Raw genomic sequence first — 13926 nt, forward strand, 5'->3', positions numbered from 1 at the left:
CTGTGGTTATACTCAATAGCTAAAACTCTCAACAATGACATAAAGATGACTGCACTTTTGGAAAGGTGTTTGAGGTTTGCCCAGGACATATGTTGTGCTGTAATTTTGCAGACAGATTGGACTCTGCACCCAAAGGAAAGAGCATGACATCTGGTCAAGCACCACCCTGTTTTTCAGAGGAGTAAAAGGACTGACCTACCCCCTCAATCAAGCTGAAGTATTCAAAGGAAGATCATCCAATATGAAGACTCAAAGCAAGGCTGGTGCTTAAAATAAAAATAAAATTCTTCCACACATTCATTTGGTGGCTTTTTTCACCTTCTTCCCAGCCATCTCCTGAGACTAGTGTGCAACCTCAGCCTCTGAATGACTGCGAAGTTGTTTGACACTGAACAAGGCACATTTGTGCACTGAGTCCTTTTTGGGTTTTTTTGTTGGTAGTTTTGGGGTTCTTTTTCTGAGGGTTTTTTTCTGCTGTTCTCTACAACTTTCTGAATTTTCTCATAGAGTCTTAATTTTTGCACCAAAAGGAGTTCCGACCTCCACCGTGCTTTAGTGTGTCAAAATTTTTCAATGGATGAGAACTCTGAAATTTTCCTTTTAGGATACAGCTCATTAGAAAGGCATATGCCAGGCAGTTAAAACAAGAGAAAAGCAGACCTGTAAATTCCCTCATCACCAAGACCTCGGGCTTTCCAAATAAAGAAGGAAATGTAAAGCCACACTGAGATTATGCTCCCGGAAAACTTCCTCAGTGGAAACACAAGTGGCTTTTAAAATAGTTGACTGCAGAGTCTGAGAGCTGACCATAAGAACCCAGTGAGACAAGCAATCCCCATGTGAAGATTGTGACAGCAGCTACACAGTTAAATGCTCATGCATCCAAGTCTCTCCCTGGGTGATTGAGATTATTTTTGGCAGAAGATTGGACAGAGATTGTAAAATGTACATTTGTTTTCATTTAGCTCTTTACTTGCTCTCTCTGAAACACCTTTTTTTATCTCTGTCCTAATACAGTCATGCTTCAAACCACAGACTGGGAGATACAGCAAATATAATGACTATTCCTTACACTAACCTTACTTGCATGTTGAAAGTCACTCCACTAAAAACATTGGGATGATACTTAGCAGCTCTTGATGAGACCACATGCCATGAGAACTGAGGCTGTGGGGACACACAGCTCTGCTTGCCCGGGGACCCTCTGATGGTAAAGCAACCTCCTCCCAATAGGAATAACAGGCCAGAAAAAGTCAGGAAACCAAAAGCTCTGAGCTATGCTTTGGCATTCAATTGTAAATAGAACTAAACAATGAAACCTGCTTAAAAACTGATGTCCCAGCCTGTCTTCATATAAAAGAAAATACATACTGATTCAGCATTTAGCCAGAGACAGAATTTAACTGCACTAGCAAGAGCAAGCCATAGCACCAACAACCTGTTTGCCTTACCTCCTTCCCTGCCTGGGAGTAATATGATTTATTACACTGAGAAATACAGAAGTGTCTCCTGATCCTTCTCTAAGGACCAAGATGACATCCCTGTCTCTGCACTGGGGGCATTATTATAACTTCAATCTCTGAGAAGTTCAGCATGTCCTGATACAGCTTTTTCTCTCCTAATCTTCATAATGAATTTGCTTGCCGCTGTGCACATATAGCAAACGTGACCCGCTCCTACTTTCTTCCATCGTTGCTTGTGGGCATTCTGCCGCTTCCCAACTTCTCTCCTGTTACTGCAGCTTCCCTCCTAACATCTCCCTCCCTTCTTTCCTTCTGTTATTTCATTCCTCTTTCTGCATTTCAGAACCAAAGCTGACAATGACAAACAGACCAGCAAAAAGATTCCTTTCAAAACTCAGCTTGAGCACCCCTCTCTCGGAGGGAGCTCCTAACTCCATCTTTCATAGTCCCGATACCTTCTCCCTCATCTCTCTCCTTAGACAAAGCATCTTCTCCAAACTACACCTTTTCTTGTAAGCAACCTTCACTACTCCTGAAGCATTACTTTCACCCACCTCTCCAAAACAGTCCCAGAGAAAGCAATCCAGTAATCAGAGAAGCAAAACGGTCCTGAGGTATAGCGGTTATTTTCCTGCTGAGCCCTTGTACAATGACAGCGCCTGCTTCCAGCCTAAGAGCCTCGGGCAGCAGCAGCCTTCCTAAAACTACGAATCACCTATTCATTTCAGTGAACAAAATTTACTTCGAATCAATAACCATCAAGATTTATCTTCCCACATGTCACCCACCTTCTATGCTAGTACTTTCTGCCCCCTCTCCTTTTTTCCCCTGTTTTGAAAAGAATGTTTTACTGGCTTTAAAGGTTAAAAGGAAGGGGCAATGAAAGAAGTCTGAGTCCCTGGGCATAAGAGAGAGTTTGCACCGTAAGGAGATGAGGGGGGAAAAAAATAAGTTCCTTACCCACTGTGATGACCCACAGCACCAGCTGCGGGAGCCGGTTCATGGCTCTGCGGGGCGCGGGCAGGTCCCGGCCGGGTGCGCGGCTCTGGAGGGGACGTGCCCGGCTCTTCCTGAGGGCTCTGCAGAGCTCTGAGACTGGGCTCGGGCTCCTGCTGCCTTGGAGGAGAATTCCCACCTCCTGCTCGGGAAGGCTCGCACGGGTCCTAGAGCCACCCTCCCGCCCTTCCTCCCTTCCCTCCTCCTCCTCTTTTGCATACCGCTCCCGCACGATCAGCAAATTCATAAGGCAGTTCCTTCAGACGTGAACACATCCATCTATAAATTTTTTAGGCATTAGTATTCACTAGAAAGAGCTGAATTCAGCATCTTACTGGGTTGTTCCCCCTTCTCAGTCTTCCCTTGCAGCTGCCTCAATGACACACACGAGACACATGCACTGCCCGAACCAAACTCAGCTTGTATTTAAGATGATAGAAAAGATTCCCTTGGCCTGGAAGTCCTTTCACTGACTGCCCTGAAAGAGAAATCCGACCTATTTACACACCTAGATACCCACCTTCCTTTCCTTAACTTCACTTACTACTACCTAACTCCTGAGCAAGACAGCCTCAGTTGGTGAGACATGCAACAGGGACCTGCAATACAGTAAGGTGTAGGTACTCTGCCTGCAAGCTTCTGCATTCGCTCTTCAATCACTTTACTTGTTAAAGTCCTTTTTCTTCTGGTCCATCAGCATTTCAATTACATTAGTTCACTCTGCCTTCAATTTGTTTGCATGTGGCTTTTTCCTTCACAGGGGGACTTTATTTTAGAACAGATACTCTTTTTATAATCCGAATACATTCTTTCTGATTAATTCTCCATGTGGATACCTTTACTCTGGATTAGGAGTGCTTTAATCCAAATTAGCATCATTTATCATGGCTGTGGGCTACAATAATTCAGATTGGAAACTGTTGTGAATTTATCACGTAGTACCCGAGTCACACTGTAGGCACTGGAGAAATTTGGAGCTGATGTGAATTAAAGCCCTGATGGGTCTGGCACTTTCAAGGCAGATGCCTGCATGGCATTTTAAATTGTGGTTCATAGATTAGGCTAAAAATTTAGTGAATTTACTTAACCTTCTGTGAATCTTCTACTGATATCTATGGAAAGTATGCACTGCTCAAGGGTAGAACTTGCTTTTGTGCTATAACCATATATTTGGATCTCCAAATTTGCTCTTTGTTCAGCAACATATTGTTATTTTCAACAGATTTAGAGAGGCATATTTCTGAACACAACCTGGATGATTTAGAAGAAAACATCATTCTGAGACTTTTCTCTATGGCCACATCAATTACAACAGTATAGTAGCAAGAAAGACAGACATTATTGGTTGTTTATTAACTAAATTTATATAAACTGTCCCCCAAGCAAAGTAATAAACCAAGAATAGTGTGTGTTCCTACCCAAGACACACACAAAAAAAGGTCTGCCAGCTTTCCATCTCTTCATAAATAACTTTCTTGGCTGAGGCTCTGGGACTGGAAAGCAGGTAATTTTTTACTCCAATTGGTTAAAAAGTAGAGGCACCTCAGGAATTTCTATACTTGCCTAAACCCTCCTATGAACAGAAATGTAAAAAATCTGTATCTGCAAGGAACTGGTAGTAGCAGCAGAGACAGAGGAAATCACACTGTTTCTGACAATACTCAGTTTTAAAGAAGTTCACATTTTCCATGGTTTTCATTTAGTCTGGCCAAGACAGATGAATTCTGAGGCTCATTACTGAAATGTGAGGCATTCTGTAAAAATGAAATAGATGCATGTGATGCTTTTAAGCAGAAAGTAAAAGCAGAGAGGAAGGTGACTAATCTCTGACCAACTGGCTCATTAGCCAGTTTTGAGGGTTTGAGTCCTGGCTCAGAAAAGTAAACCTTGGTCTACTGGAAGGTCCGCAGTTAATCCTCAGCAAGCTAATCCACATCTGTCAAGCAAAGGAAGTCATCCAATCCAGGCAAAAATCAAAGATTTTAAAGATAAAGGACACGATGTGGAAAAACAAATGTTTCACAATGAAAAACACAAGAAGATATGCAGAGTGTGAAAACATCAGAAGTCAGAACAATGCCCAGCATTTGGAAATAGGTACATGAACTACAAGCAAATGCCACTCACCAACAGTTTGCAAATGGTACAAGAGCATGCACAGCAAGAGATAAAACCTAACATCAACAAGATGACAGCAACACCACTAATTCAGAGGAAATCTCTGTAGAAGTAATTAGGAGCAATGGACAAGGCTGCATCAGCAGAGAACTGAACTGTCAGTCTGGAAGCAACTGTGACAATTCCATGCTTTTAAGTTGGGCACTGATGCACAAGCTAGAGCACTGCCAGAATCTGGATACCAGCAATTGAAAAAACCCACTGGTCTTAAATAATGATACCATCTCTGGCTCAGTCACTCAAGAACAACCTCTTGGAGCCCAGGCGAGGGAAGCAGACACGCTTATCTTAATCTTACGTACTTCTAAGGGTGTCCATTATTGCCCACTGTTGCAAACACAACACAGAGGGCAGCACAGAACTTTGTAACATCTCAGAAACATTCAGAATAGGGTTGCAAGAGAACTTCCCAACATGCTACCAAGAAAATTCCTCAGAACTGAAGGGAGATGAGGGAGAAGCCCTTACCCACACATCAAGAAGAGATCCAGCAATGGGGTTCTAGTCACTGCCAGAAAAAAAGATGGAGTTTTCACTTCCAGTGGAAAATATTCCCCATATACAAGAAGAAAGCACTGAAGTGGTGATTGATACCAAATGCATATCTACATGGGACAGAAAGCAACGCAAATGTTCACTCAGCTTCAACACCTTCTTTGGGATATACTGTTCTCTGTTGGGCTGTGCACTGCATAGAAAGATACAGTGCATTTCTGATAGCACATACAGTACAAAAGTCTGTATCATGACATTTTGATCTAAGAAAAATATGAGAAAAATGCAGTCAGAGCCTTCATAAACCTTGCATCGAAAACAAGCTGTAGGGCAAAAGCTAAACAAATACCATGTAAATTCCTTATGATGGAAATAATATCCAGCAGAGCAAGGTGAATGTGGCAAGATGATAGACTGGCCCCACTAAGATGAAGGAGTACAGACTCATTTGAAACATGAAGCATGTAAAGGAATGTGTGCTCAGTCAACCTGCCTCAGCATCCTGAATACTGCTGTACCAAACTGTCTAACAAACGTAGGATTTAACTGTTATAAAACCATCTGGAAATCTCAAGGCATTAACCAAAGATGGTCCAGTCACAGAGATGTGGTATCTAAGTGCAAAATTAACTTGTCCTTGGATTCTTCTGCTGAGAATATTGATAATTTTTTCAAAGTTGTACAGTCAGACTTGGAGAGCAGTCACTTACCCGTAGAAGAAATTGGGTGTTAGTGTACATAAATAAAGAAAGAAGCTTTGGCTTTACTCCATAGCCATTAAAGCTTCACGTCTTCACGCACGGATCATAAAACTCTTTACAGCCTAAGGGACCTGGCAATTCTCAGCCTAACCTTTCCCACAAGCAAAAAGGCTATAGAATTATTTTGGTTTCAAATATATGATTGCAATGTTGCATAAAAACTAAGCAAGATCTGATGATGGTTAGACACATGGTCTCTGGAGTACTTGACAAAAGAACTAAGAAGCAAAAATATCCAGAACCAGATTTTGTATCTGTTACACACACAAGCTCTTTTTAAAAACTATCTGTCTGGTGTCAGACGAAATGTGAACTTTGATTGCTGCAGATGTTGCTGAGGGCAAACCCCTGCAGAAAGTAATTGTGGCCAGTGCCACAGATGACACTAGTTGCTCCAAATGGTGCAGAACAGCTAATAGAGTGGCTTTGCCCCTTTAAATTATAATAGCTAATAAAGGGTTAAATTTAATTGTTAAATGTGGCTTTGTTTCAATGCATATGAAATCCTCAGACATCAGAGGAAAAAAGTATTAAAAAGAACATGCACAGAACCACTTAGGGATTTAAAATCTAAAAGTAGGACCAATGATATTTTACACCAGCCTCAAAGAAGCAGCAAGATTGAGGAAATTGTTGTTACGGTTGTTGCACAGGCCAGAAGGAGAGGTCAAGATGTAGGTGGTGTAAGGGGGGGAAAAAAAAGTAATCCCCTAAATCAAAGCAGGTACAGATTTGTCACTGCTGGCTAGGAGAAAACCAACTTATTTGTGTCCTAGACTATCAGATTCATTCCTGTGTAGAAGAAAATATATCTAAGCAGTCATTTGTGCATGTCAGTACTATCCTTGCTGCATTTTAGAATACTTGGGTTAGTAATGTCTGACAACAGGATACCTTTAATGAACATGAGTTTTAGCAGTTTGCAGTGAAGTACATACAAGTCATGTCACTACAAGTCCCCATTATTTCTGGTACAACAGGTTGGTAGAAAGCAGTGTCAAAATAATAAAGCACCTACTAATGAAAAATGATAGAGGCTGTATTCAGCATTGTTAAATCAGAGCATGGCACCAGCAAAGTATGGCTTGCCATGTGCTGACTCTTCATTCAATGGAAAATTGAAAACTAGAGTGCCTGTGCTACTAGAAAGGGCTGTCAAGAACCCTTAGGGACTTGTAGATATCTAAGGAGACAGATGAGGAAAAACTGCAGTCTAAAAATGACTTGGAGTACCTGGAGCTCCTGCTATTTGCCCAAGACAGAACACTCATAACTGTGAAGGCAAAACAGCAGGATGGTAGCTGAGACAGTTTGAAAGTCACAGGAGTGTGTCACACAAGAAAACCAATGAAGAAAAAGGCCACCCTGTGAGTCAGTTGCTGTATAACAATCCCAGAAAATGGCACTTTCTGAAGTGCCTGCTGTGTACAATTAGAATTAATGAGCCCATCTGACAACATATATGACCACAACTTACTAAGAGCCTGTGGATGCAAAAGCACTTCTCTTTCAATAGCACCTTAAGCTCACAGGCCATGTGAATGACTCATAATTTCTTAGTGAGATCCTGGGTTAAAATCACAAGTCATCTCCCACAGCAGCAGTTGGACCATCTGCTCTTGTAGCAACATCATGAGAAGGAGCTTGATGTTTCCTATAAGGGCCTGATGTCACCTAGAACAGGAATTAGGTGTAAGGGATAGCCAGAGTTCAGCGAGGTACCACAGCCTGGCCACAGAACAACTTTTCATTGAGCTGTGAGGGGGTTGAAAGAGTGGCATGGGAATCAGTATTTACCCTTCTCTTACACCAGGACACCACTTCACGTGGTATTTTCACCATCTGACTCTTTTCCCCTCCTCTGTGATCTATTTCGGGCTCTCCAGTTCTGCTTGCATCCTACTAAGTATTTGCTTCCAGCTGCTGTTTCTGACCCTCCAGGTTAAGGCTGAGAAACTGAATCCTTTTGATGACCCAACAGCCACAAACAGGCCTGATTTATGTCTTGTTCCTTATTCATCCTTTCTGTAATACCTCTTAAAAAAATGTTTCTATGTTCCTCTGATTACTTTGCATATTTTCACTTTGCATGTTTTTACTGCATTTTTTGGAAGCATTGCTTTAGAACATGGGAAACTCTCCTGTCATGTCTGCATGGAGCTTTCTGCCTCTTAGTGCTAGACACCAGCTCTCCCTTAGATGCAACAGGAAACTGCAGTTCCACCACTCTGGGATAGATGCTTTAAAATAGCTTCATTTCTCAGTGTGACTGAAAAAAAAAAAAAAGTCCAAAATCTTGAAGTTCTCCTAGAGGTTTCAGTCTTTTAGGAGTTATATCACTCTCTGATGTTTATACAACAGTCTCTTCCAGACAAGATGGAGTTAACCAAAAAAGTTTAAGGTCCTTATACCCATACAAACTTTGTCTGTAGCCATGAGGCAACATAAACTGCGTTCTTGTTCCTGAATATCCCCCTTCTTCCCTGCACAGGGCAGCAGAGTTCTCATTCAGTGTCCAGATATCTCACTTCTTTCTTCCAAATTTACATTAATTTTCACAGGATACTCTCTTACATGGCTACCAGCTGGTGTATGACGTCATCTAGTCTTTGAGGTAACTCCAGTTGTGAATTAGCAGACTTTAATTGCTATATATGCCACTTAGACAAGCCTGCAGGACCAAACCGAGTCTGCTAGTGCCCTACCTTAAGTGAAAAATAAATTCAAAATGAGCATGCAGAGGAGCTGGGCAACCTTCTAGATTCCAGGCCAGGCAGAAAGAAACAGACCCCCAAACTGGGAGCCTCTGATATAGGCAGAGATTGGATGACCTCTAAGAAGCTCAGTTTGAAAAAACTATGCAAGCAAGCCTCAGGAGAGATGGATGCAAAATGGTATGTACTAAAAAGCTGGGGGAACTCTGAGGACTTTGTTGTAATTCAGAAAGTGCATAAAAATGACCAGAGTAAGAGAAAGCCTGAAAGAAAGGCACTGCAAGGCTGTGTAGGGATGAGGAGAAATCGGGTTACAAGTCTTTTAATTTTCATCTATGTGATTGAATACATCTAAGTTTTCTCTGTCTCAAACCCGTCTTTTTCTAATTCATATTCTAATACAACCTTACAGAGTGAAAGCCTTTCTTGTGTTTACCATATGGTAATGAAAAGAGACAGGAGGATCCATCTCAAAAAAGGTTCCATCTCAAAGTCCTGTTACAGAGGGATGTATTTATTATGTAATTAAAACAACCAAGTCTGCAATTTTACTGCAAATATCTCTATCACTGTGTTACACGCAGGATAAAGGAGGAAGCAGAAATCTATGCTGATTGTTCACTCATGCCTTATTTTAAAAATTGTATTATAAGTAAGAGAAAAGTTAAATCAAGTAAACAAACCTTTGTGGAACACTAGGCTGTGGTAAAGTGCTGATTCAGTATTTTTACAACAGGATTCAGCCTGAGGAACTCTAGACAGTTAAGAAAAAATGAAGCACAAAACTCAAAAACTGGTTCCTTTCTGATGCTCTGAGGCTGAACAGCACACCCAAGTAGAAGGCATGATTGCGATCTTCATGTCTGAGACTCTGCCTGGTCAAATATTATTTTTGGCATGTGCCGTATGGACTTCCCTGGTAGGATTCTGAATAACTGGATTTCAGGTATCTGCAATGTAATTTCTCTAAACCACCTCATGCGACACCTCCCAACCAAAAACAGTATATAATTAAGCTATGCCTTTAAAACCAAGGGATCCTAACTTTCTCTACAAACTTTACATATAGGTAATATCAGTGCAATGTATCAAAGTTCTAGAATATCTATAGATTGTTGAAAGTACCTTATACACCCCATCTTTTTAACACATATTCTCTACGATGTGAACATCCGCTGTGAGCAGCACAGTTTCCCAACACATATGAAGTACAGATAAGACAGGGTAATTGTAACTTAAGGTTGAGTTTAAGTATTATATTTACACTCTTAGCTGATTTATGCTTACCGTAACAGTGTCTCGGTGCACCATTCAGTTATACTGACCAAAAAAAGAGGATAAGATTCTAGCAGGAGTGATAAAATGATTTTTCAAGGAGTGGTTAAGATAGCCACAGATATCATAAGTACTGCTATAGTCCGCATGAAAACAACTTTTTAGTTGCTCCTTGTGGATTGTCAGATGAAAGACAGGATACAAAGTGGGTCATGACAGTAACTCCTGCACAGCTGCAAAGCAAAGATTTCCTGAAGGTTTTTTTGGTAACCACTTAAAAGTAAAGGAAGCTTACCATAAAATCATCTATAATTATTCATACAGACTACTGTATCAGGAAATTATATGTGTTTTCCCTTGAGATTCATCAATAACAAAAATTATATACCTGATAGATCAAAACCTTCATATATTAGAGACAGTAGATTGACTCCTCTTTCTGTTGCTAATTAAGCAATTGAAGAATTTGCATAAAATACATATTTTTCTATTTAACCTCTGATCTCTCAAGGGACAGAGTATCACAATATTTGTGTTATTTGTTTTGTCAGCACACAGCTGAAATAGAATAATCCATTATCTCCTTGAGCATTCCAAGACAGCAATAGAACTGCATTAAGAACATATGAAAATGTAAATATGCTAAAATAAAATTGTATTAATGTTGTCAATAAATTAGTGCTTATATTGATAAATGTTAATTCTATCTGTGGAAGATCCAACACCATCTACAAATTAATGGAAAAATCAGAATGAATAATTACTTTCAGCTTACTGCCTAGGACATACATGCAAACCAAGCAGCAGGTAAGCCATTATTTTTTCTTGAAGGTTTTGCAGCAAGATATTATGTCATATTTTCCCCTTTACCAAAAGAGTGTCAGAGTTAGAGGAGATTTCAATTTGTCAGCCTTACATATGTGAAGAAGTTGAGACATGTCCCTGAAGATGGTAATCTTTATAGCATGCAGTTTAAAAGATACTGAAATACTTCTCAACTATTAAGATTTTTTTTCTTCATGTTGGGTGAACATGGCTTAGCTGCAACCCTTAAGTTGTTTAAGACCAATGAAGATGATCATGGATGGAGAGATTTTTCCACTGATGAATGCTAAGTGCTAGTGTGTACTTTTTTTTTTCTTTTAAAGAAACTGTCAAGACCTGCTCTAAAACCATTTAAATAAGAAGATACTGACTATGCAGTGACTATAAACAAAACTGGCATTTCATTAGCAACAATAGCCAAGTGGTCTTGTTGACCAACGGTGTGGATTAGGCAGGTTAAATGAGTTCAAAGAGGATTCATATTACATCTTTTTTTCTCTATGATATAGTCACAAAATTTCATTTATATTCAGTCAGTTATTTTTATAACCAGTCATATTACTGTTCAAGTATTCCACATATATCTTTGACAGTTTTGGATGATGTGGTGTCATCACCCTATGTTAATAATTTATTGGGGGTTTATGCATATTTCCAATATTTCAGTGTGCTTATCTATTGTTCCAGCTTTGTGTATTCTTGAATTGATTCCATATGTTACTACTTAAGCAGGTAAGTGAATCATAGAATCATAGACTACCAGGTTGGAAGGGACCTCAAGGATCATCTGGTCCAACCTTTCTTGGCAAAAGCACAGTCTAGACAAGATGGCCCAACACCCTGTCCAGCTGAATCTTAAAACTGTCCAATGCTGGGGAATCCACCACTTCCCTGGGGAGATTATTTGAATGGCTGGTTGTTCTCATTGTGAAAAATTTTCCTCTTGTGTCCAGTTGGAATCTCCCCAGGAGCAACTTGTATCCATTACCTCTCATCTTTTCCATGTGACTCCTTGTAAAAGGGAGTCTCCATCTTCTTTGTAGACACCATTTAAATACTGGAACATGGCGATAAGGTCTCCCCTAAGCCTTCTCTTAAGGCTGGAACATCCCAGTTCTCTCAGCCTTTCCTCATATGACAGGCTTCCCAGTTCCTTGACCATCTTTGTAGCCCTTCTCTGGACCCTCTCCCTTTTTGTATAGTGGGGACCAACACTGAACACGGTATTCCAGGTGTGGCCTGACAAGTGCTGAGTAGAGTGGAATAATGACTTCTTTATCTCTGCTGGTGATGCACTTGTTGATGCAACACAGCATCCTGTTGGCTTTCTTTGCTGCAGCGGCACACTGTTCATTCATACAGAGCTGCTTGTCCACCAGGATCCCCAGGTCCCTTTCCACAGAGCTGCTCCCCCAGCCAGGTAGATCTCAGCCTGTGCTGCACTCCTGGATTATGTTTCCCCAGGTGCAAGACCTTACATTTGTCTTGGCTGAAGTTCATAAGGTTCTTGTTAGCCCACTCTTCCAGACTATCAAGGTCTTCCTGCAGGGTGGCTCTCCCTTCTGAAGTTTCTGCTTCCTCACTCAGTCTGGTATCATCGGCAAACTTCATCAGGGTACACTTGATCCCATCATCCAGATCACTTACGAAGATATTAAACAGCGTTGGGCCCAGTATCGATCCCTGGGGGACCCCACTTGTGACAGGTTGCTAGTTTGAAAAAAAGCTATTTACCACCACCCTCTGGGTGCAACCTGTCAGCCAGTTCCCCACGCACCACACAGACCACTTGTCTAGGCCATAATGCACCAGTTTCTCAGGGAGGAGGCTGTGGGAAACTGTATTGAAAACCTTGGAGAAAGCCAGGTAGACAAAGTCCACTGCTCACCCCGCATCAACCAGTCATTACTTTCCACTAAATTCCAGGCTAGTAACTGTTAACACAGTGCTGACTTAAATATTGTTTTATTTTTCTTTCACAGTACACTAAAAACATTTTTAAAATAATCCTAAAATCGAAAAAAATGATCTTGTAGGCACTGAAGTTTATGACATAATGCATTGTTAGATGTGTAAGTTAAATGAAAGATTGATGCCAAGTTTGTTTTATTTTTTAAAATACTTTAATAGTCTGCTTTCAAATTCTAGTTCTGTTAAATTTCAGTAATTTATTTAAAAAGAGATATAATAAAATTTAAGTGGATATTTACCAGTTTAAACAATAAATTTAAGAGTATATTTGAATGTATATGTTCAATATTTAAACCCGAAGGCAATAAAACACCTGAATAATAGATGCTATGCCGTAGGAATCAGTATTTCCTTTAAATGCTCTTCACAGTATAGCACTGTGTTTCCTTTATTGCTCATTATTTCCACCAAAATATCATGTCAGTCCCTTATCCTTCAGTAGACAAACTCAGACTTTATGCCCCTCAAATGTCATATTAAAGCCCATGATTTTAGTTTCAATCTATTCCTTTAGGTCTAACAAAACACATGAGATTCAGCTTCTATGCTGAAAAGCCCACAAAATTCTGCTTATTCACAACTGGATAGCAGTAAAAAAGTCTAAGCAGCTAATCAAAACAAACTTCATCAGGTCAGACTTTCTCAGTGAGAATATCAATAGCAAAATATCAGCAGTAATGCAGACACACAGTGTCTGTGTGCCTGCGTTCATGCTGGTGGACCATCAAGCCACAGAAGGCTGAGGTCCTAAGGGTGTACAAGCCCAGCTTGGAGGCAAACAACGGAAAGTCTTTGCTCTCTCACCCTCTTGATTATGAGTCCACCTGCCTGTCTGTCTCTTGTGACTGAAAAAAACAACTATGAGTGTGACTGACCCTTACACATTGGGGTCCAAGGAAAAGCTGTTCTCACAGGCATCTGATGATCAGGGACCAAAAGACAGAAAAGGACTTTCCAGTGATGGTAGTAAAAAGGGGAAGGAGAAAAGATTTCATAAACTTGATGGTTTGAACTGTTCATGTAGCTAAGTGGCTTCATGGGTAAGACTGGACACAGAGCTATTTTTACAGTCTATGAGTACAGCTTTATGCTTGATTCTGGCACAGTGTCGCACTTTTATCAGCGTACTCTCTTGCATGCCTCTTGTAGCACTGAGTTGCTTTTTGGTTCCTGAAACGTCTGCTTTAACTACAACAACCACATGGGGCATTAGAAGGGCTGTAGAGATTTCTGGTGACCTTCACAGCT

The 13926-nt window shown here is 40.6% G+C and overlaps 1 protein-coding gene across 1 annotated transcript in view; it reads right to left on the reverse strand.

The window, feature by feature from the left end:
* The window catches only part of LTK (leukocyte receptor tyrosine kinase), a 102988-nt gene extending 100460 nt beyond the window's left edge, over positions 1-2528 (reverse strand). The window contains exon 1 of the mRNA XM_074867820.1: positions 2424-2528. Within this exon, the coding sequence (XP_074723921.1) occupies positions 2424-2466 (43 nt within the window). The 5' untranslated portion in view covers positions 2467-2528. The remainder of the gene's footprint in view (positions 1-2423) is intronic.
* Between the last annotated feature and the right edge of the window lie 11398 nt (positions 2529-13926).

Source organism: Strix uralensis, chromosome 4 (assembly GCF_047716275.1).
Source record: "Strix uralensis isolate ZFMK-TIS-50842 chromosome 4, bStrUra1, whole genome shotgun sequence".
Lineage (NCBI taxonomy): Eukaryota > Metazoa > Chordata > Aves > Strigiformes > Strigidae > Strix > Strix uralensis.